Raw genomic sequence first — 23,912 nt, 5'->3', positions numbered from 1 at the left:
CCAAAATCTGCTACCAGCAGGAGTTGCATCTCTCACCATGAGAGGAGTTCAGCAGCCCTGCTGTGTGTTCTGAATCTGCAGTGTGTCGATGATAGGAAACCCAAGCAGGTTGTCACCTAGCTCAAGCAGTAATAGTGTCTGTACCAATCAACCCACTGTGCAGAGAGAACCTCCTTTTTCCCTCATCTAAAATTCCCTGTGCAGTACTCTGGCATGGTCCTTCCTTCAGGTAGGTTAGTCCCCACCATAACTTTATAACTGTTGGTTATTAATTAATAAAACTTAGAAAAAGACCTATCTATGACATTTTGTAAGTGCCAGCATAGCCAGCTACCCCCCTGTGGATATACAGTATTTGTTAGGTTGCTTGTCATACCAACCCAAACTGGATGAGCACAAATCTAAAACCACTAGAATATTCCATTTGCTAGGAGACTTGACATAAGAAATTGTAACATTATGTTGCTAACATTTACCATTCACTAATGTGTTATTCACGTGATTGGAAACTGCTCAAATGTGCATTTTTTGGGCTGAAACCAGTTGTTACAGACAGGCATATTCCATTTATAACAATGACAGGATTCACAATTAAGTACATGGGGACTGGACAACAGCAAAGAATTACCAGAAGTTTGATTTTATTTTCTCAGTTATTAACTGAAGCACATCTATCAAAAAAGATAAATGTCGATTGCCTCTGAATGCTTTTTCAAACACTGTTTAGGAGTGAGAGCCCCTCCCCCCCACCAAATTGATAATCCACCTAAATTAAAAATTAGGACAGCATAATAATATGATAATAGCGTGACATGACATAAACCTAAAGAATGCCTGGAATACGCATAACGTTTTGGTGAATATAACACAAAGCTGAAAACTAGTGATCAAGTTGATTTACTGGTTGCGATTCAGGTGAAATCAGACCATGCTGAGAAGTGTTTTACTATATTTGTGTGGGCAGTCTGGCCTACAAATTGTTTTTTTTTATTTATTCCAAGTGATACATCAGATGATCACAGCAGCCTGGTCCTTAGATTTTAGTTTAGAAGTTGCTGTTGAAACCCTTACTGTACATTTCCAGTAAACAAAGGCTTATTTGCATGTCTCTCAGCAGACAGTGAATCATCATATACTTTATGTCACATTGTTTGCAACTTTTTCTTCCCAAATAACTACTATTGTAAAAGACTTGCTGCCTCTTCTTTAAAAACCTAAACAACCTGGTGTCCTTTCCTACAGAGGGTGCCACTGACATTTTCTTTCCCACTCCAAGGTATCCCCTCCATTACTTCAACACATACCCTGTCACCAAAGATGTTCTGTACTGTGCATGTGACTCCCCTAAGTCTGTGCAAGGGACACCTGTGAGCAGGGAAGAATATTGCCTCACTTCTTAATCTTAATAAAGGTTCTCCAATAGTATATATCTTAAATACAATATATTGCCACCATGGGTGTCTTAAATATATAAATATTGACCAATAGAAGCAGCATCAATAAAACATTTAACCCCTGGTGATCAAACAAACAACAGTAAACAAACAAGTAAAATGAAAAGGCATTATTTATTCCCAAAAACCCTAACCCATACAAACACAGACAATGCCATTCCAAAAAATTATGGTTCAGCTTTTAAATAAAGTGTATTCCAAAACAACAATACTGTATATCAGTGCAAATATCAACAACCGAAAAAAAATCCCCAGATTATTAATCCGAGTTATGGTCAGCACTAATTTTACAAAGATTTTACTTAACGGCCATGCATGCACAATTTCAACAAATTAATATAAGGTCCTAATTATTGCAAATCAAGAGGGATGTGCAACTCAATGTCTCTTGATAGAGTTAAATGCAATAATACGTGTATACACGTGTAACCATTTAGTGCCAACAGATTTTTTATCATCGATATAAATTGCAAGGAAAACCTTCCATCATAGACAGATATGTGATATTTTTCCACCTGGAAATGCATATAACTGTTGCAGATCCAAAGGTAGTGCGTTATATTACATATGGGGGTGCTTTCCTAAGGGAAGGGAGATGGAAGGGAAAAAACCCAGAAAACATTTGTTTATTTTTGACACCTATTATACAGTTTTGGCATGTAACAGAGAGTTTGTCGTCTTCTGACTCCTCCAACTTTCAGTTGGGGTCCATCTAAAAACAAATGCTCTGTAAGGCTACGAATTTACTGTTATTACTATTTTTTATTACTCATATTTCTATCCAGGCCCTATCCTATTCATATTCCAGTCTCTCATTCAAATCAGTGCATGGTTGCTAGGGTAATTTGGACCCTAGCCACCAGATTGCAAAAATTGCAAACTGGAGAGCTGCTGAAGAAAATCCAAATAACTCAAAAACCACAAATAATAAAAAATGAAATCCAATTGCAAATTGTCTCAGAATATCAATCTCTAAATCATACTAAAAGTTAACTAAAAGGTGAACAATCCCCTTTAAGCAAGAATTGAGGTGACAGTGTAGAGTCAGTGCATCAGTAGCAGTCTTATGATTCTAAAGCAGTAATATTTAGAAAATAGCAATGTTTTATGTATTATGGTCTTAATGCTTTCCACATCATTTCAGTTTGCTTCTTGGCCACAGGATCACTGGAGTAATCTAGACAATCCGCTTGCCACATGCCGATGCCTCTTAGACTACGCTTTGGCACATATGCTGCCTTCAGGGATATACTCTCAGGATCATCGTACCAAAGCTGATGTACAAGACCTTCCGTGTCCTGCAGAAAACAAACAAAATATAAATAGTGTATGTAAGCCACAGTACTTTATTCAGCATTGCAAACGTCAGTCACACATATAATTAGTAACCTTGTAATTAAAGAAAGGAGATTTCTGAAAATCATCCCAGATCCTTCCGCTAAGTGAGCTATTGAGCTGCTTCATAATTGTGCTGTATCCGACTTGCTGAGCCGCAGATTCTAGCAGTGATTCTTTAAAAAGAATACATTTGTTGTCCTGAAAACAGAATAGGAAATGTTGTTGACAACGAAAAAAATAAGCCCAAATACAATCCATGCTTTTCTGCACTAAATGTAAATGTAATGCAGTCTGATATTATGAGCTTTTGTGTATAGTCACCTATCACACATTTTTGTACAGTCTGGCTGTCCTTCTACTTGTGAAATTATTAATTGCTATTATACTTATAATATCAAGCAAACATCTCAGTGACTTACTGATGCCTATGGATCTAAGGCTACAAAGGTAAATAATTATGTATATATATTACAGGAATGTCCTTGGATCAGTGTCCCATCAGATCAACCAATAAACACTGGCAAAAATATGTACAATATAAGAGGGATATTTTTGTCACCCAACTTACTTTTGTTAACTCCAAGCATACATAGTCATAACCATACCAGGGAATTCCCATCACAAGCTTCTTTGGATTTATACCCAAGTTAATAAACTGATCATAACCTGTAAATGTAAATAACAAATTATATGCACAGTTGATACATGCTCATTCAGTCCCATTCTTTGTAATTAACATTCTTCCCAATACACTAGCACCCATATGTAATAAAAGCCACTAGGCTTGCAGTAACCATTAGCAACAAGAAAATGCTTGCTTGCAAAAGGTGACCAGTACATGCTTCCTATTGAAATGGTTTCCATATGCAAACCTATAGCAAGCTATGCAACTCGCAAAACCCCATATATGATTAAAAGTATGTCCAAAATCTCATTACAAAAGCAAGGGTTTATGCTGTATATGAGACAGTTGCTATATTGCTACCTCTTCAACAGCTGTTCCTCAATCTACACAAATACCAAACACCATTTATTTATGAGCAGCGAAGGTGCAGTTGTTATTGTAACTTTTTAGTTTTAAGGTCAAGCAATATGGCAGCAGTGAATTGTTGAAAAGCAAATGTAGGTAGGAGTACATGTTCTACACATGCACTGATTAAAAAAATCTCTGTGTTAACCCAGATCAGGAATCTTTTAGTTGTTACTACTACTACTACTAATGTAAGCTTTGTTGCATGTTGCCTCTTTTAAAGTTGCAAAATGAAATGAGCTTTTACCTGTTAGGGTTTCGTTATAAGGAGAGTTAGCTCCCGCTACCCATTCTGTTAAAAACTGAGGAGGCATGTCGTATGACATAACAAAGAGGAAGTCGCACAGATCCGCTATACCCGTGTAGTTGTAACATCGAGCCGCTACACAGTTGGGAGCCCAAGGAACATCAAAGGTTACCTAAAGGAGAAGTACAAACTTTTGTAAATAAAACACATAAAATGACATACCCAAAATTAATTTCCCCTTATATTAGTAACAAAAAGTATGTTACTTGGGGGTGCCATAATGTTAACACTTTAAACAATATACTGAACTAAATTCTTTACCTGGGAACCAGGAATTTCTTTGTGGAAAGCCTCAGTAGTTTCTTGCACTAGAGCAGTTAGTGCATAATATTGAGGTGAACCTTTCAGTACTGGCTCCTCTATATCCAGATTTAAGCCGTCCATAAACTGACGCATTGCCAGCTCCACCTTCTGTGTTATCCAAGATGTTCTGTTCTTTGGATCCACAATGTCTTTGAGTGAAACATCTCCTAAAAACAACATAGGAAAATACAGCAAATTTGCTTCTTGAAAGAGATGGAATGAATAATATATATAAAATATATAAGAGAAGAACTGTCAGGGCCAGAACTAGGGGTAGGCAGAAGAAGCACCTGCCTAGGGTATACGGAACGCACATGATCTCCTATGGCTTAGGAATGCCGCATCGGGTGTTTTTATTGTCACTCAAATGCTGCAGTCACACCTCTGTCCTCTACCCTCCTTTCTCAGCCGTCAGCCATACGAACTCCCTCCGCCTTCCGCCCTCAGTCCTCCGCCCTCCCTGCTCAGCCCTCCACCCTCAGCCTTCCGCTTTTCCTCTTCAGCCCTCTGCACTTCGCCCTCTGCTAAGTGACATCACATAAAAAAGGGAAGTTTAAAAAAAAAAAAACACCCAAAAAGACCACCCAGGACGGATGGCTGAGGAGGGAGGAGTGAGGACCCAGGACCCATGTCAGATGGCTGAGGAGGGAGGAGTGAGGACCCAGGACCCATGTCAGATGGCTGAGGAGGGAGGAGTGAGGACCCAGGATCCATGTCGGATGGCTGAGGAGGGAGGAGTGAGGACCCATGTCGGATGACTGAGGAGCAGGAGCTGACAGCTGAGGAGGGAGGAGCGAGGTGTGACATCTGCTTTGAGGAAGGGGTGAGTTGAAAAGCAGCCGATGCTGCATTCCTCTATCATAGGAGATCGCATGGAGGACAGGGATGTCCTAAAATGCGTTCTGTAATGGTACAATGATAGGGGGTGCTGGACAGGTACCTGACCTGACAGGTCTTCTGCCTACCCCTAGTCTGTGTTGTTCTCCCTTCATCCCTCCACCTCTCTGCTGCTCTGCTCTCCCCACAACCCTCACCCCTGGGTCATCGAGGCCCCCTGTGTGATGTCATGGCACATGACACATGGGTGGGGGTAGCAAGGTAGCCAGTTGGGTTGCCTAGGTCGACTTGGCCTGGCCCTGAGAACTATATTGAATTTACTAACACGGGTGCTAAATTCCGTCAGCACAGTTGATGATTTCCATTTAAATGAATGGGGGATGTTTCTGAGCATTTTATTGCCATCGGCTCTTTGAGGGGTAGATTTACAGAAGGGTGAAAGTGAAAATTTGGTGTAGTTTCACCAAAAATGAAGATTTCTCTCAACATCAGCAATTTACTAAAGGAGAATACACCAGATTTTGCGGAATTAACTTCTCAGTGGTGAACATCTCTTTGTATTGGCATAAATTCACCTCTCTTCCCCAGGTGAACTTTCCATTGAAATTCTTCCAATTCTCTAGAGAATTTTCCCCACTACTATTGTATTGGGAAATAGACTGTTGAATTTTCTCTTGAGAAAGTGAACAATACGAGTTTTAGTAAATATGAGATGTGTTGTGAAAATACACTTGGCAAAGTGAGGTGAACTTTGATGAAGTTAGATTCATTAGTAAATGTACCCCTAAGTTGGAAGTAATTTGGGTGGCAATACGTCTTGTACTCTAATGTGTAACACACCTGCTAATACATATCTTACTCCTTTTGAATGGGCAAAACACATGAGATCAGGTTCATATTCAGCAAATGTTGCAACCGTGGTAACCTGAGTCCAATCATAGAACAGCCAATTCTTCTCTCTCACGTGGAAAACAAATACCTGCAAGTTAGGAATACAATTAAATGTAGTTGCATTTAATGCCACAGTCCAAGCACCAAGAAACGACAGCTACTGATATTGGTATTATAACAGAAAGATACAGTGGGCACCTCACACATAAAAAATATACAGTGCTCCATCTTTCTACTGCCATCCCTCTACAGTAATGCTGATCATGCACAGAAAGATCTGCTGTTTGGTGAGAGAATAGAATCCTTATATACAACATCATGGGCGTCCACAGAGGGGGGCAAGAGGGGGCAGTGCCCCCCCTGGGACTGTGCACATAAGTTTCCACCTGTTCGTGCATTGGCCCCAGCTTACTGTGGTTTCTGTCGCGATCCCTCGAAGATTTTTCTTCTGTGCAGCAGAGTTTTCTTTTAGCTCCTTCCCTAGGTGCTCGCTCCCCCCTCCCTTGTCACGGTGCTGCCGGATCGTATTACTTCAGCTGTGACAGAGAGAGAGAGCAGCCAGGGAGCATTTGATTGGCCAGTAGCACAGATTGCAGCGCGGGAGAAAACGAAGGAAGGAAAGCCCTATCTATTGCAGTCTGCAGCCTTGTACTTGTGAGTTCTGGGGGTATTTATACAATTACTTGCCCCTGTGCCATCTGTTTGTGTGTTCTGCTGGTATTTATACATGTACTTGCCCCTGTGCCATCTGTTTGTGAGTTCTGGGGGTATTTATACATGAACTTGCCACTTTGCCATCTTTGTGTGAACTAGGGTTGCCACTTGTCAGACAACCGGGTTGAAGGGTTGCCCGGGTCAAAACTTCCTGGATGGTTTTTCAAATTAGGGAAACTGTGCAGGATTCCCTTGATTGACCCGGCGATCGGCTGATCGCCGTGGCATAGCTCCACCCCCTGATGGCAGTGACACACCCACCTATCTCACAGGCCCGCCCACAGATGCCTCCTTGCCCCACCCTGGAAAATTTTCTGCGGACACCCATGACAACCATAGTACAATGTGCAAAGACCCAACACCAATAGATGCACTTGTGCACCATTCATTAAAATAGGTAGGATAGACACAATGGTGCTTGGCACAATTATATGGAATGCCAGGAATGTGTTTGGAAGCAAGTACCTTGGTGTCAATATTGAAAACATTTGTGTCCATTTTAGACTATATAAAAGGGCAAGAAAGGGCAAAAGTGAGCCTGAAATGATGCCTGGTTGACCTAATTTTCACCTTTGCAACAAAGAGGTGCTGCAGCGGAATTTTTTCTTGCATTTTAGAGTAAATGACCTTTCAGATCTTTGTATGATTTGGCCACCCTGAATATAATAGGTGCCAATGCTTTCTTAGTCATCATTTTGACACTTATTCTTATTTACATATTCTTTCAATACCTAGATGGATAATGGGTAGGCAGGCCATCCACAGGCCAATCAGCTGATGGGTCTGGAGAGGACAAGCAGCATGGTCTGTATATGGTCTGTGTATGGTTTGCTAAAGGTTACCAGATCAGTTGAAAAATTAGGGATATCAACTAACTGCATTAATTCAGTCTGGACTGCAATACATGCAAACTGAGATTATATGCAATAACTTTAGGCCTATTAGATGTATATATATATCAGTTCCAATTCATATGACCTGTTTATATGAAGGAAGCACTGTCATTTACTGTGTATCACAAAGAGTGGCAACATTGAAGTTCATTTTGTCATGAGTAATGCACAGTTAGACATGTGTATAAGTTATCTATGGTATAATGACTTATACAGCAAACAGATCAAATTTTAGGGAGGGACAGAGAGTATATTTGTCTGGGCCCACGGCCTGAAATGGGCCCTCATTGTACAGAATATGTCATCAATATAATGCCTTTTTTGCATTGTGCAACAACTATTTATTATTCTAAGATTTCGGTATAAAGAGGTCCTACTTGCTACCTTCCTGCTGCTGAACTGCAAATCTTAGCCTTCCAGAAACAACTGAAGGTTGGACATACCTAATCTACATTGCTTTATTTTTCAAGCTGGTTCAGGTTGTTCACCTTCCAACACTTTTTTATTTCGGTTCAGTTGTTTTCAGATGGTTGAGACAGGACCGCCATCAGAAATCGCAGGGCCCCGTACGTCAAAATTTCCTGGGCCCCCCTGGGCTGCACCCACCGCAAGCCCCACCTACAGGTCCGCCCTCCCCACCACACAGCTAGGGTTCCCACATGTTAATAAAAAATAAAAAGATATTGGTGGTCAGGGCCCCCCATAAAAAAACATTTGTGGCCAGGGCCCCCCCATTAAAAAATATTGGTGGCTAGGACCACACATGAGAAAAAAAATTGGTGGCCGCCCCCCCCCACATTATAAGAAAATTGGTGGCCAGGGCCCCTTAAATGTCCATGCCTTCCCGAAGTCAGCAGCTCTCAGAAAGATGGGGGGGCCCAGCTAATCAAGTAAGTGTGGTGTGGCCAGGGCCCCCCTTACCCTCGGGGCCCCTTACAACTCTCCCCCCTGTCCCCCCCTGATGGCTGCCCTGGGTTGAGATCATTTTTAATTACTTTCTATTTTCTTCTTGTGACCTTTTTTTTAATAAACAAAAACAGGGAAGCGCTCCAAGTGTGATAACACGCCCAAAGCTTTAACTGAAATCTTCAAAATGCACTTACAATAGATCATATGCTAAAAGCCACATAGAACCTTCTGCCTCGACATGTTTCACACTCAGCATCACTTCCTCAAGAGGTTCAGGGGCATTAACGAGAACCAGACTTTATATACGACATTAACCCTTTAGGCACATCTACAGGTTATACATATATAAACACATAATTTAACCCTTTGTATGCCTTAAAAAGTTAATAAATAATTAAAACTAAAGATTACAACAAATACATATTGCATAAGTCAGTAAAACATCATTTCCTTTAAAAAAGAACTTAGTTCTATAGCTACATTGAAACCTTTATGGAATTTTGTTCTGCATTCAAAAATCCAATATTGTTCTCTCTGCAGAATTCTTATGTCCCCCAACTCTTTTCAGTAGGGTATTCCTTACCATTTCAATACATTAGGGCAGCAGTTGCTAATACTCCAGAGATGCTGCTGAGAAATGTATCTAGTAATGTAGCAAATTGTAACAGTTCCGAATCTGCACCTGGATTACTGAGCTACCAGACTCAAACACCAGAGACAGGGACATGAAACTTTAAACGTAGTTTCTGGAAACATTTTCATTTATTTATGGTAAACAATCTGAAAACAAGTGAACTGAAAATGGTTTTTCCAGATTTTCTAGATGCATGTAGCAGCAGCTAAAATAACTAGTAATGATGTTTAAAATCAAGAAGTGTTATATTACATAGCAGTCACAGATCCACAACTGTTTTGCATGTCACCATTTCTGTTCATAATACAGTACCTCAAAGTCCCTGGTTTCAGTAATGGGCTTGCAGAGAGCTGGATCTGAGCAGGGGCAGAGAGCGGAACACAACAGCATCTTCATGAAGAAGAGGAGGGGTGTTAGAGCCCCCGTGCATTTAGGAGACAATCCCATTGTATCCACAGCAGTGAAACCTGTGTGCAGCCTACAAACTCTGTTAACTTCCCTGTTTATATGAGGAGGCGTAGTAAGCAGTAGGCGAGGCCACAGTGTATTCAGCAGTACAAAGAGAATGAGAAAAGAGGAATGCCATTTTTCTAGTGAAATCCTAGGGCAGGGTTAATAATCATTATTAGACACTGGGGTGCATGTGACACAGGGGCTGACTGTTACAGGAATAACCACAGGTATAGGACTGACAGGAAGGAACTCGAGTGCTGTGTAACCTTCTCTGTGGGTTATGAAAGCACAGAGGAAAGCGGCCATGTTTATGGGAAATTTAATAAGCCAACTAACATAACTAACATAGTAAACAAATGTTAAAAGCAGACAGTGAGGCAAGTTCATTTAGACTCTGGACTCAGGAATCCAATGATCCAGCTTGGAGAGGAAGAAGGAGGTTTAATTAATTTTCTTTGGCAACTGCCTGTAGTTTGTTTTGATGAATTACATGTGTGAGGGGTATAAAGTCAAACCTCATACCCCTCTGTGCCTCAAGCAGGAGGAGCAGTGGCCAGCTAATACCATATTGGAGTGCAGAGACCTACGCAATGTGCTTTCAATGGAACTCTGCCTGCATGAGTCTGCACTCCATTCAAGAGAGACAGGCAGGGGAGACATGTAAGCATTCCCCCTTCCTGCCCCCTATGTGCAACCTTCATCAGGGGTTCAGGGCCCTGTCCTTGTCTTAGCTGTGTGTCCTGATGTTGTGCCCTTCACTGAGTACTGGCTTTTTCATCTAGTATAATGTCCAAGGGAGTGCAAGGGTTAAGGAAATAAGCACTTAGAGGAATGAGTTTGTGCCCTTTAGACCAGTTGCACCTCCAGGACTCCAACGATCAAGCACAGGGAGGAAGAAGACGCAAGTTCAAATAATCTCTTTATATGGGAATTGCACGCAGTCAAAGACAGGTAATATAGTCATCTTCAGTAAATGCAGGCCTGAATATGTGTGCAGGCCACAAAGGCTAGAGCTTCGGGGGGTAAAAATTGGTGGGGGGGGGGCGGGGGTTGGCACACCATCCGCTGACTGCATCACCACTGAGGACTGAATGGGAGATTTTGACAGCAGTTTAAATGCCCGGCACACCCAGTCCCCAGCGGAAGAGATCACAATGGGCCCCAAAGAAGCAGAGCCAGTGGGGGACGCAGATGTGAGGATTGCGAGTGGCTGGGAGAAGGGGGTACAAGTGTCGGGAGGCTCAGGTGCAAGGGGGGGCTGCGAACAAGGTGGGTTGGTGTGAGCAGGAGGGGGGTTGGGTGTGAGTGGTGGGAGGGGGTGTAGGGATGCAGCATCTTGAAGTCTGAAATAAATTGCTTAATCAGCAGGACCAACTGGGCAGGTCCTGACACACTAAAGCAGTGTATTCTTTGGAGCAGTGCTATTTTATATGAAATGTACTAGCTTCCAAAAAGGTATCCCATCTGTGTGCCATGAAACTTGCTGTGTTTTGATTGCCTCCTTGTGGTGGTGATCACTACAATATGGGTTATAAGTTCTGTACAGGTATCCACATTTGCATGAAAAAGCCTGGAGACATACGAACAATTCCCAGGGGCATATTTATTATGCTGTGTAAAAAAACAGCGGGATAATACATCACACATTGCCAGGCTTAGCTGTGTAAAAAAGTGTAAAAAATGGCATACAATTTTAAAACTTTTCTTCTAATGACTTCCACTGGAAGCAATGTAAACTAACGGCAGTTAATCTGGCATTCGCATGGGGTAAAATTACACACACCATGCAATATTTTACACAGCTTTTAACACCGTTTTTTTGGCAAATTTCATTTTACACAGCATAATAAATATGCCCCTAAAACTAGGCAGGCCATGAGTGGGCTCTCACTGATAACAGCTTGCTTTCAGCAGGGCAGTTGATCTCCCTTTCAAGCTTACTAGGATTTATAGCATTAAATAATTGATTCTGCTGCAGGCAATACTACCAGCTGATCAGGTGCCTCCAAGCATTTACATAAACAAGTATTCCTTATTATAGGAATAATAATCATGTATAAAATACACACACAATAAATTTACATTTTTTTAAATATATTTTGTTACATATGTGAATACATGTGAATAGAGAATAGAAAAATAATGGAAAAGAAAAATATGCCTAAATTCCTAAGAAAGGAAAAATAAAAATTAATTTAACATCTATTTGCATGAAAGAACATATAACACACAACATTTTTTTTTGTAGTTGCTTTCTTCTTAAAGGGGTTGCTTACCTTTTAATTAACTTTTAGAATGACTGAGACAATTTGCAATTGTATTCTCCAGGGTCCACAGTCTCACAGTGTCCCTCATTGTACAGAATGTCATCAATATAATCACAATTTTTTTTGCATTCTGCAATAACTATTTATTATTCATTAGATTTCAATATAGAGACGTACTACCTGCTACCTTCCTGCTGCTGAACTGCAAATCTTAACATCCCAGAAACAGATGAAGGCTGGACATCCCAAGTCTTCATTGCTTTTTTTCCCAAGTTGGTGCCCCAATCTTCATTCTTAGAGGGTAACCCTCTAATTTAACCAGCCTGATCAAATATTCCAGATTCAAGTAGTGGCAGCTAACAATATCTAATAATGCTATGTTAAGTTAACAAGTGCTATATCACGTAGCAGTCACAGATCCACAATTTTTTGTTCCATTACTGCTCACAATACAGTACAGTAGATATTCTGAGCCAATATGCAATTGGTTTTCATATTTTATTATATGTGGTTTTTGTGTTATTCATCTTTTTATTATTTTCAATTTACAAAGCAAATACATTTATCATTGAAATTAAAAGAGAAAAGGGAAAAGTGATTGACCATAGTTAGAAAACAGCCAGACATGTAAAAAAGCAGTAGAGAAGGAAGGGGGGACAAAAATCTAGTGTGTAAGCTATACAACCCTTATCATAACAACCGTGAGGACTGCTAGTTCATGATATAGTCAATAATGAAGTTGTTTTGTTTTTTCTTGTTGTTTTTTCAATTTGCTCTAAGTGAGTTGATTGGGTTGTTGGTCAGTGGTTTCTGCACTCGGTATACAGAAGAGTGTCCAGGGACTAAAGTTGGTCATAGATGTAAGGATTTTTAAAAGATCTTTTCGTTATCATAAGACCAAGCTTATCTTGAAATAATCATTTAAATGTATTTGTCCATAAACTAAAAAGACCATTTCAAGCAATGTTGTCTAGTTGAAGCAAGGAAAACAGGGTAGCTGCCTGCTTGGCCCTGCAAATAATTGGACAATAGATAGATTTCACTGTGACTGTTAAAATTTTCTAACCTGGCCAATCAATTTTCTGACCGATGTCGAACAAAAAATCGTTAGATTCCCACTAGCCTCACTGTAATTTTATGGATTATTTGGATTGCACTGAAATCGGTGGTTCATCAAAGAAAAATCTTTGCGTCTATTGGGGCCTTTAGACACTGCAGTAAATTAGTCATTTAATGCTGTAGTCACAGGTCCTTCTCAAGGTTGTCAGGTGTTTGTGTCCTGCCAGAGTCCTTGATGTTTCAGGTGCATGCTGGCGGGAGAATTGATAGGAATTATAAGGAGTGATGTGGACACTTAGGGGCACATTTACTAAGCTTGAGTGAAGGATTCGAATATAAAAAACTTAGAATTTCAAAGTTTTTTTTGGGGTACTTCGACCATCGAATAGGCTACTTTGACTCGAACGATTCGAACGAAAAATCGTTTGACTGTTCGACCATTCGATAGTCAAAGTACTGTCTCTTTAAACAAAAACTTCGTCAACATACTTCGCCACTTTAAACCTACCGAGGTACAATGTTAGCCTATGGGGACCTTCCCCATAAGTTTTCTAAGCTATTTCTGATCGAAGAAAAATCGTTCGATCGATGGATTAAAATCCTTCGAATCGCCCCTTAATGTTTTCCTCTCAACAAGCTGTTTTTTGGAAATCATTGGTAGATTGCATTGGTGATATGCAGATGGGAAGCTATTGAGTGTAGCAGAAAGATTGTAAACAACAGGTGCCAGGTTAGTATGCAAGCTTGGAAGTTTTGTTATATGGCGCAAACTCAATGATGGAGGGGTACATGTGACCAGATGGGGTGCACTTAAAATTATGAACCAATATGTTTCTTTCGAGGTTTTAAAAGGGCACTGAATTGTTGGGTGGTGAATTCCCCACTTGAGTGTGAAGCAGCATATTCTATGGTGGGAGATGTTTGCCAGTGTTGGGGGTCTATGGCCTGGGTTCATAGGAATAAAGCAGACAGTAAAATGGATCAGGCCCTCCAAAAGTGTGGGTCTCGGGAAATGGGCAATTTGGTTGCCTAATTTTAGAATCCAGAAAAGGCAAATAAATTCTTAGATTTGGGAAAACAAGATGCTAAACAGAGTGTGGACAAGGACCAACTTGTTATATCAGGTGAAGCTTGCAGCACAGGAAAGAAACAAAAAGTTTTTTTTACATTTTATAGAAAGAAAATCACTTTCAGGTGTAGCAAAACTTACTTTTATTACATACCGTATGTATAATTTAAAAGCATACTTTTATGGTCAAATATCCCACATTTTTGATTTCTTAATTTCCTAGAGCCATGCCCCCTTTAAAGCATTCCACATGTCTTTAGTTTGAGTCTCAGCTATGGGATTCCTTGAGTAATCTAGTTGATCTCCGTTCCACATGCCAATGCCTCTTAATCCATTTATCTTCACATATGCAGATTTCAGGGAGATGCTCATTGGATCATCATACCAAACTTGATGTAATTGCCCCTTTGCATCCTTTTTATGGGAATGAAAAGAATTAGATTAAAATCTGTAAACACCAGTTGCCTCTCAAGTTAAACATAAAGCTCTCCCTTTAAAGGAGAACTGCATTCACGAAATACAACCCACCAAATTGTAGTGGGTGATAATCAAACAAGGGGTCATTCCCACAGACACAAGTTCTGATTAATTAAAGGTTCAGCTTTAAGTTAACTTTTAGTATTTTCTAGAATGGCCAATTCTAAGCAACTACAATTGGTCTTCATTATTTTTTTTTCTTTTTACAGTTTTTGAATTATTTGCCTTCTTCTTCTAACTCTTTTCCAGCTTTCAAATGGGGGTCACTGACCCCCATCTAAAAACAAATGTTCAGTAAGGCTAAAAATGTATAGTTATTGCTACTTTTTATTACTTGTCTTTCTATTCAGACCCTCTCCTATTCATATTCCAGTCTCTTGTAGATGTAAATCAATGCATAGTTGCAAGGGTAATTTGAACCCTAGCATCCAGATAGCTAAAATTGCAAACTGGAAAGCTGCTAAAAAGCTAAATAACTCAAAAACCACAAATATATCAAAATTAAAACCATTTGCAAATTGTCTCAGAATATCATTCTGTACATCACGCTAAACATTACTTTAAAAGTGAACAACCCCTTTAAGACATGCATTTGGTTTGATAATTGTTTAAATTCTTAAAAATTTTCTGACAATCAGGTAAGTGCCATTTTTTTGTTTATCTATTATATTATTGAGCAACGTCCTCCATTATTAAGCACCCACTTCCATCAGGCCACCCCCTTGTAAGTTTTTATCATTGCCACCCCTCCCCCTGTAGGAGTGGGTTCTCTGCCACCTATTGAATTGCTGCTGAAAGTAAGAAATTTGTTGTACTATGTGAACATTTTTGAGGGAGTTTGTGTCACTCCCTAATTTTCCTAGTTAGCCATTTGGAAAGTAGAACTGCCAAACAACACGACTGGTGTTTTTTTTTTGCAGATTAAAATTTTTCTTTAAGGTGTACAACAACAATTAACATTGTATGAAAAATGTTTTTACCCATTTGTAATATTTATTAAAACATGCAATTTAACAAATGTGACTAATTAATTGCATAAAATGGTGGGTATACAAATGTTAAATATTCTTCCAAAGAAGTGAATACCAACCTTGTAATTATAAAAAGGAGATTTCTGTACATCATCCCATAGCCTTCCAGTAAGAGAACTATTGACCTGCTTCATGATCTTACTGTATGGGATCTGCCGTCCTGCTGCATCACTGCAGGGTGCTCCCCGGAATGGGACCTTCTGAATAGTACATTTGTTATCCTGAAAAAGAATATTAGTAAACTAGCTGTAGCAAAGTTTATTTACTAAAATGAATCACCCATATTTTGTACCACTACAGCCCACCGATTATATATTCATGCCCACTATGCAATTCAAATGATAAACTGCTGTATATAAATAGTAATCCATATAGATTTGCATATGCCATTAGCTACGCTACAGACAGTCAGGAATAATTTGAAAAAAAGCCAAGCTGGATTCTACAGATTAATACTTGATACATGTGTTCCCTTAGCTTCAGTGGAAACCTATTTGGTTTAAAAAGAAAAACGTTAAGAAAATATGTGCATTTGTATATATGTGGGAATTAGGGATTCAGCGAATGCACAACTTTGATTCAACCCAATCTCAAATCCTTTGTGAAAGATTCTGCTGAATACCGTATCGAATCCCAGCCCTAATTTACATATGAAAATTAGGACAAGTAAGGGGTAAGGAGAACCGCACTGGTAAACCTTTTTTAACTTTCTTTTTTAACTCCCTTTTATGTGAAAAAGTCATGTGACTTCTGATTCAGTTCCACCAGGCACTTGGATTCAACCGAATTGGAATCCTGCTGTAAAAGGCCGAATCCTGGCCAAAATCCTTGGACTAGCGGGAATTGACTCAAATACCTAACTGCTTGCTGATTCAAAGGAATGTGAAAACCCCATCTGAAGCCTCTTCACTTTGCCACAGAGGGGTACAATTTCCTTTATGACTCCAAGATAGCAATTGGATCTGTCCCTCAAACAACTTTCAATTAAGAGCTAATTTCAGCGATCCTGTTTTTGTTTACTTTTTAAAATAGCATCTTTTATTGACACTTTGTATGATACTATGGGGCAAATTGACTAAGCGCCGAAGCGCCTAACCCTAGCGTCAATTCGCTAGCGTTGGTCATTTCCGTTACTTCGCAAATTCACTAACGAACGCTGGCGTACATTCGCTAGTGTTACTTTGCACCCTTACGCCTGGCGAATTTGCGTAACTTCGCTTCGCTTAGCGAATCAACGCTAGTGCAACTTCGCAACCTTACGCTACCCCTGAGCGCAACTTCGGATTTTAGTGAATTTCCGGAGCGCTAGCGAAACTACGCTTGGCAAAGTGCGGCGAAGTTACGCCTGGCGCAACTACGAATCTTAGTGAATTTGCCGCTATATAATGTATCTGAAAGTATAACCGTGTCTAGGAGAAAATTCTATAACTTCACAGCTCTTATTGTAAAAAAACTTTACAACAAAAAATACTGAAAATTAATGCCAGGGGTTTACTGAGCAGTTTGATGCCCAATGTACATAAATTTACCAAAGTATAAGGAATGTAGATGACCCAAAGTAAAATTATGCATATGAATTTTCATGATTAACATTTTGGATGCTGCAGAATAACCACCCTGCATGCATTTCACGTGCCATAGGAGCCTCCAGGCCAAGATTTGAGGGAAGGACACAAAAGCCAGGGCCTAGGGCAGCACAAATTAAGTGGTGGAATGGCGCCCAGCTGCTTCTAATTTTTTTTTCTTTTTTATTGTTGAGCGCACAGGAGATATCTATATTTAAATAGAAAAGTCCCAAGAATAGAAATACACGTATGCACATATAAGTGAACACGGGGGGAGGAGCAGAAGCAAGGGAGCAGAAGTGTGAGGGTCACCAGGCTGGCAAATGTGGACTTGGCCTTGGGATGCCCCATTGGCAAATATGGGCCAGGGAGCCTCCTGTGCGCTCAACAATAACCATATATGAGTACACATTCTGATAAATCCAAAATTGATAAATAAGGCATACTACCAAATTGCAAAACTTTCCTAAATTTAGTTTTTTTAATTAAAATTCTGGAAAAACGTCACAAAACTTGCCGGTATGCTTATGTACAAAGAAAAAATACAAATATTCTAAATATGAATGCCAGGTGTCTACTACTGAACAGGTTTATGTCCAGTATGCATACAATTACAAAACTATGTGGCCTATATTGGCACCAAAACCGAAATATTGCAAGCACAATTTTTATGAGCAATAGCAAGTAATTTATAAAATATAACAAAAATGTCTCTAATAATTACCTCTAATAATTCCAAGCAAGGGTAGTCATAACCATACCAAGGGACACCCATTAACAGCTTCTTGGGATCAATCTCCAACTGAATTAACTTCTTATAACCTTTAAAAAAAAACACATTCAATTACCATCTATTAAATTTTATCAAAGACTTGGACGTGTGTGTGTATGGCTACAGGAATCCTTTGGACTAATATCTTTCAATTTTACTGTCTATATATCTTTTATGAAGATCAATATGTATTTGTGTCTCTTTTTGTGTGTAATTGTTAAGGCAGCCAATGGTCAACAATCACTTTTCACTGACCCCATCTAAAAACAAATGCTCTGTAAGGTTACAAATTTATTGCTATAGCTTCTTTTTATTACTTATCTTTTTATTCAGGCCCTTTCCTATTCCTATTTCTGTTTTATTCAAATTAAAGCATGGTTGTTAAGTAAGTTAATCCCTAGCAACCAGACAGCTGAAATTCCAAACTGGAGAGCTGCTGAATCAAGTAACTGATTGGTTGCTGCCTGGTAACCAATCAGTGGAGAGTTACAAAGCAGGAAGTTGTTATTCCAGTTTTTATACTAAACAATTCTTTTATAGGTAGACAGACCTTCTGCAAGAATAGGATTGATGCTTTTTGAATGGACAGAAGAAGGCATAGCAATGTACTGTCTAATTAATTATATCATTTTGAGACACAGATACAAAGGATTTTGCAGCTATTCTGGCTTCATACAATGTATATACAACTCATTTATGCAAAAAAATAAGATACCAAATAGGCAAAAAGCATATCCCCCTCCCGCTTGCCTTATAACGATGGTGTGCCTTTATTTTAAGTGACAATACAAAAATAAAAAACTTGAACCTGATAGTGTTTTATAGAGAGGAGAATTGGCCCCTGCCATACACTCTGTCCATATCTGTGATTGCTCGTCGTAGGACATAACAAAAAGGAAATCACATGATTCCGCTATCCCTGTGTAATTGTAGCATCTTCCATCCACACAGTCAGGAGACCATGCCACATCAAATGTTACCTGGGTGTGAAAAAAGTTTTTTTGTGATTTATTTTATTACAACGTCCTATGACATGCAAACATTTGACCACAGCATCCAGGGCTGATTCTATCAAATGTGGGGCCCAATTGGGACCATGTTGGCGGGGCCCCTAGACAAAGTGTTGCTGGCTACTGACACACCAAGTATTTAGGAAAATAAGGGCATACAGGCACAAAATAGAAAGGAAAGGGGCAGACAAGGTAAGAGAGTGAGAGGGATGAAATAGGGGCACATAATAGGGGCACACAGGGTAAGAGAGAGAGAGAGAGAGGGAGGAAAAAGGAGAGTGGACTGGGCCAATTAGTTTGGGGCAGGCTGTGCCGATTCAGCTTGGGAGCAGGCTTGGTTGGATTGGGGGCAGGCAGGGCCTATCAAGGTTGGAGGAAAGCTGGGCCTATGTTGGGGGCAGGCTAGACCTATGGAGTTGGGGGATAGGCTGGCTTATCTGAGTTGGGGGTGGGCTGGACCTATGGATTTGGTTATGGGCTGGACTCTCAAAGTTGGGGGCAGGCCAGGCAGCATCATGTGCTGAGGGAAATATCTGTGCTGCCCTGTGGTGCGGGGCCCCCAGAGGTGCGGGGCCCTATTGGGCCCAATTGGTCCAATAGGCCTAAGGCCGACCCTGACAGCATCAGTCACAATACCCCTAATTGCCTGTCTCAACCTCCCATAGAATTGTAGCAAATGGTCTGCCTATGGCATTGGCTAGTACTGGCATTGACAGGCATAACACTGCGCATTCACATTGTTCTGTATGTACATGCAGAAGTCCATTCAAAAAAGCTTAAAGGACCAGTAACATCAAAAAATTTAATTGTTTTAACAAATATAGAATGCAGTGTTGCCCTGCACTGTTGTGTTTGCTTCAGAAAACTACTATTGTTTATATAAATAAGCTGCTGTGTAGCCATGTGTGCTATTAAAGCCATAAAAAATTTGGATTATATGATTATAATGAAGTCTATGGCTTTCCCATAATTCAGAGCTTTCTGTTTATTGGTTTTCCAGATAGCGGATCCTATACCTGTACTGTATACATTACATAATCTTTATAATTATTTGGATTTACCTGGGAGCCAGGGATTTCTCTGTGGAAAGCCTCAGTAGTTTCTTGCACTAGAGAAGTTAATGCATAATACTCAGGTGAACCTTTCAACACTGACTGCTCTATATCCAGATTAATTCCGTCCATGAACTGGCTCTTTGCCAGTTCCACCTTCTGTTTTATCCAAGATGTTCTATTATTTGGATCCACAATGTCCTGGAGTGGAACATCGCCTTAAATAAAAAAAATATAAAAGGAAAGTTTATACGAACATGAAAACATAGGAATTAGATTTAAGAGGTGCTGTCTTAGATACTAAGGTTCAGATTTACTAAAGGGCAAAATGACTAATGTTAGCGAAAATTCGATCGTGTGATGTCATTTTGTTACTTTGATGATTTACTAATGGTCGCCGGCGAGATAGACTCTAGCAGTAATTGGCTCCCTTACACCTGGCGAAGTTGCGCTCTGTCGATTGGACGCAACTCCGCAAATTCACTAAGGATTTTACTGAACGTTACCTCTTGCGCCAGACTTGCCTTCGCCACCTCAGACTGGGCTAAGTGCAATAGATTAGATAGGACTTCCTCAAAAAATAGTTGAAAATTCCCAAAAAACGCTGGCGACTTTTCATTTTTCAGGGTGATAGGCTGCAAAAGATCGTACATTTTTTATGGGGTACCCGGTTTCCCCCCTACATTTCCTAACATATGGCACATAAACTATACACTGGGCTCATGTGTAGGGCAATAAAACAACTCTATTTTATTTTATTAAGGTTTCCCGGGCTTGTGTAGTGTAATGTATTGGCTGCAACATATACGTCCATTCAACTTTCACTTCCCGCTGTATGCAAATTAGGCAATGCTATCGCAACTTCGCTTCGCTTGCCGCAGTAACACTAGCACTACTTCGCTGAGTTGGGCGCCCTGGACACAACTTTGGATTTTAATGAATTAGCATTGTCCTTGCGAATCTACGCCTGGCGAAGTGTTTTGATGTGAGCAAAGCCGTTGTTTTGATGTGAGCAAAGCTGGCGAATTTTCGGAGGTTAGTGAATTTGCCCCAAAGAATATACTATGTGGAGTACGTAATGGAGCATTTTGAAATCACTTGACATTACTCAGGAGGCGTAAAGGGGCTGATTTATGAACATAGCTGCTAAATTGTGCAAGGCATGCTGTACAATTTTTTATCAATCAACTAGCAATTTGTTTTGAGCAGTCTGCTCCCAGTGGGATCTTGAAAGGAAAGGTGTTGGCAAATTGGGCATTGCAATATAGCACCTATATTTATGAATTAGTGGTTAACATTATTTAATCAGGGCAGATTTACAGATTAGACTAAAGTACTTAATTTTGTCTGTACTTCTCAATCTATCCTCCAGTGGCATAACTAGATATTACGGGTCCCACAGCAAATTATTTTTCAGGCCCCTAAAATGTTTGGAGGTTGACCTGTATTACCAATATTTATTGAAATCGCTTATGAATTATGGCCTCATGGGGCCCCTATACCTCCTGGGCCCCCCCAACTGCAGGGTCTGCTTCCTCTATAGTTATATCCCTGCTATCCACTATACTTCATTAGCAATAATAAGCTGTTGTGCTGTACCTTTTAATACAAGCCTCGCTCCCTTTGAATGTGCAAAACACAGGAGTTCTGGATCATACTTCCCAAACAATGCGATGGTGGTAACCTGAGACCAGTCATAGAACTTCCAGTTTTTCCCTCCTGTGTAGAATACCAGCACCTGGAGTAAATATAAAAATTCTGAGCTATCCTGTGTTTTTAAATTACTATCATGTTTGCTATTTGTGCAGATTGGTACTGGGGACACAGTTTGACTGGTGGACTCATAATCTCCTGAAGATCCAGCCAGGTATCAATCCCATGTGCACTGGCTCAGTGGGGGGGGGGGAAGCATTAAAATATAAATATAATACACCACTTATATTCCCCTGCAAATGTGTCACACAAGCTATTTCTCCTACCCCTCCCCAAACTTTGAGAAAATGCTACAATAGCATAACTATTAATGAGCGTTTTAGTCTTTTTTCTTTGCATTGCAGTTCAGTAGAACTGCACACAGACTGTGCCAAAATACAAGCAGTGTCCTTTAAAAAAAGACATTTTTGAAAAGAAATCCCAGTTAGTGTTAAATCATAAAACCATGAGTTGATTGAAAGCTCCATGAAAACAAAATCAGGTAGTACATTTTGAATTAGCAGATATAAAAAGGTAGTGTGTTTTGTGAAAAAAAATGCTACAGGCTATGTATGATGCTACTATTCACAGCCCCATAGATAACAGCAACTAAGGCACCTGCACCAGCAAGCCTTCTGTTTACTTTGCTCTTGTGCGCACAAACTAAATACATGTATCAAAACGGATACATTAGTCAAATAGAATTATCAACAGGTTAGTGAAACTTGATGAAGCGTTATACCATTGGGTTTTGATTTGTTTGTTTCCGTGTGTGTGTAAAACCAGGAAGTAGACTGACAGGAAGCCTCTCCCCACCAGGCTCCTAGATCACATAAGGCAAGATGCTTTGCTGAAGTGACTGCCTTTAAATGAAAAGCAATCAATGTTGCCTTTCAAGCAGAATCCCTGAGTTTGCACATGATGTGGTGACCACTATTCATAAATATATGTACACACACTGCAATCTTTCACAGAAACGATGGTACTTAGAACCAATCAGGACAGACAAAGTAATGAACTTCCCCCCAATTACACATATAAATTTGAATCAGTAACATGCAGATATTCACATTATGAAATACCTCAAAATCCTGGGTGCCTTTAATGGGCTCACAGAGACTGGGGTCTGTACAGGGGCAGCCAGCTGAACACAAGGACACACACAAGATGATAAAAAGTGGGCTGAGGGCCCAAACTTCTGCACCAAGTTCTGCCATAATCTGCCAGCTGGGCCACCTTCCTACTAGCAGCAGTTTATTTGGTATGTTCACAGCTTATTCATATGAGAAGCGCAGCCGGCTGAAGGGGAGGGAGCTCAGGCCATGGGAGGAGTTGGAAGGGCTGTACAGGCTGCTAAGGAAAAAGGAAGGACGGGTTGTTGTAGGAAGACAAATATCAAACAAGTCTGCCAATCTGTTGCACAATTCTGCACAAAATAACATATTAGGAAACATTTGACCCAGGCTTAATCACTTAAAAAAATGCATATGATTAGCAGATAAAGCAACATTTATTCTTTGTAAATTAAAAGAAATAGATGTACACATACTTCATTATTTACAGAAACTTTTTTAACAGGGGTTGTACAAAGGCTATGGTGCAAACTAAACAACATGCCCTCAAGTGCCATTTGGAATGGAGGCAACTTGAACACAATTGCAAGCAGTTAGTCTCTGGAGGAATTAGTAATTCCATGGCTGGGGGAAAATGTGCTCACCATTTGCAATTGTTGCTTAGAAATGTAGGATTTAGCAATAGCCATGTCATTGCAATGATAGGTTGGGGAGGTTGAATTCAAGTCAAATTGCTGTGGAGACAAAATACTTATATTGCCTTGTATAACTTTTTAATGACAAATGAGGCTATTTAATTGCAAGATATTGCTGGAGTGGGATCAGCAGTACCTTTTGCCTGGAGACCCTGCAATGGCTCAGGTTCTTTTCCAAATATGCTTGGAATATCTTGTGACGTAATTGACTTAGGGGCAGCAGATGGCATAAACTCTTCATGATTTCCTAGTAGAATTAAGGTATGAAGATCCAAATTACGGAAAGATCCATTGTCCAAAGTCCTGAGCATTTTGGTTCAAAGTTCCCATACCCGTTTCACTACATGAGGAGCAGATATTTTGCTGTTCTTTTATCTCTTGGATAGG

General features: G+C 40.0%; 2 protein-coding genes across 3 annotated transcripts; both read right to left on the bottom strand.

Moving 5' to 3' along the window:
- Nucleotides 1-1,549: 1,549 nt before the first annotated feature.
- LOC108714183 (di-N-acetylchitobiase) lies at nt 1,550-9,820 on the bottom strand. 2 transcript variants are annotated; one of them, XM_041590296.1, is made up of 8 exons: nt 9,623-9,820; nt 6,110-6,248; nt 4,391-4,599; nt 4,070-4,241; nt 3,361-3,458; nt 2,844-2,990; nt 2,557-2,752; nt 1,550-2,520 (listed from the first exon to the last, which is right to left on the bottom strand). In XM_041590296.1, the coding sequence occupies exons 1-7, from the start codon at nt 9,755-9,757 to the stop codon at nt 2,567-2,569; spliced, it is 1,086 nt and encodes a 361-aa protein (XP_041446230.1). In that variant the 5' UTR covers nt 9,758-9,820; the 3' UTR covers nt 1,550-2,520; nt 2,557-2,566. The 2 variants fall into 2 exon arrangements, with proteins under 2 accessions (XP_041446230.1, XP_018113640.1); XM_018258151.2 differs by having other exon boundaries at nt 1,550-2,752.
- A 4,464-nt stretch (nt 9,821-14,284) lies between these two features.
- On the bottom strand, nt 14,285-23,106 carry ctbs.L (chitobiase L homeolog). Its single transcript, XM_018258150.2, has 7 exons — nt 22,840-23,106; nt 21,665-21,803; nt 20,075-20,283; nt 18,812-18,983; nt 17,956-18,053; nt 15,726-15,887; nt 14,285-14,572 (listed from the first exon to the last, which is right to left on the bottom strand). Exons 1-7 carry the CDS (start codon nt 22,972-22,974, stop codon nt 14,378-14,380), a joined length of 1,110 nt encoding a protein of 369 aa, XP_018113639.1. The 5' UTR covers nt 22,975-23,106; the 3' UTR covers nt 14,285-14,377.
- Between the last annotated feature and the right edge of the window lie 806 nt (nt 23,107-23,912).

This window comes from Xenopus laevis, chromosome 4L (assembly GCF_017654675.1).
Source record: "Xenopus laevis strain J_2021 chromosome 4L, Xenopus_laevis_v10.1, whole genome shotgun sequence".
Lineage (NCBI taxonomy): Eukaryota > Metazoa > Chordata > Amphibia > Anura > Pipidae > Xenopus > Xenopus laevis.
Note: the sequence above shows the minus strand (reverse complement) of the source record. Positions and strands in the feature narration are given on the sequence as shown.

Bases quoted from the DNA above. Each gene is read 5' to 3' on its own strand.
- ctbs.L (XM_018258150.2), bottom strand. From the start codon at position 22,974: ATGGCAGAACTTGGTGCAGAAGTTTGGGCCCTCAGCCCACTTTTTATC. The intron at 21,804-22,839 runs GTATTTCATAAT...TATTTACTCCAG, and splicing joins AAGGCACCCAGGATTTTGAG to GTGCTGGTATTCTACACAGG. The intron at 18,054-18,811 runs GTTCAAGTTTTT...TTTTTTTTAAAG, and splicing joins TCTCTATAAAACACTATCAG to GTTATAAGAAGTTAATTCAG.
- LOC108714183 (XM_018258151.2), bottom strand. From the start codon at position 9,757: ATGGGATTGTCTCCTAAATGCACGGGGGCTCTAACACCCCTCCTCTTC. The intron at 4,600-6,109 runs GTGTGTTACACA...TGTTGTTTTTAG, and splicing joins AGTAAGATATGTATTAGCAG to GAGATGTTTCACTCAAAGAC. The intron at 4,242-4,390 runs GTAAAGAATTTA...CTTCTCCTTTAG, and splicing joins AAGAAATTCCTGGTTCCCAG to GTAACCTTTGATGTTCCTTG.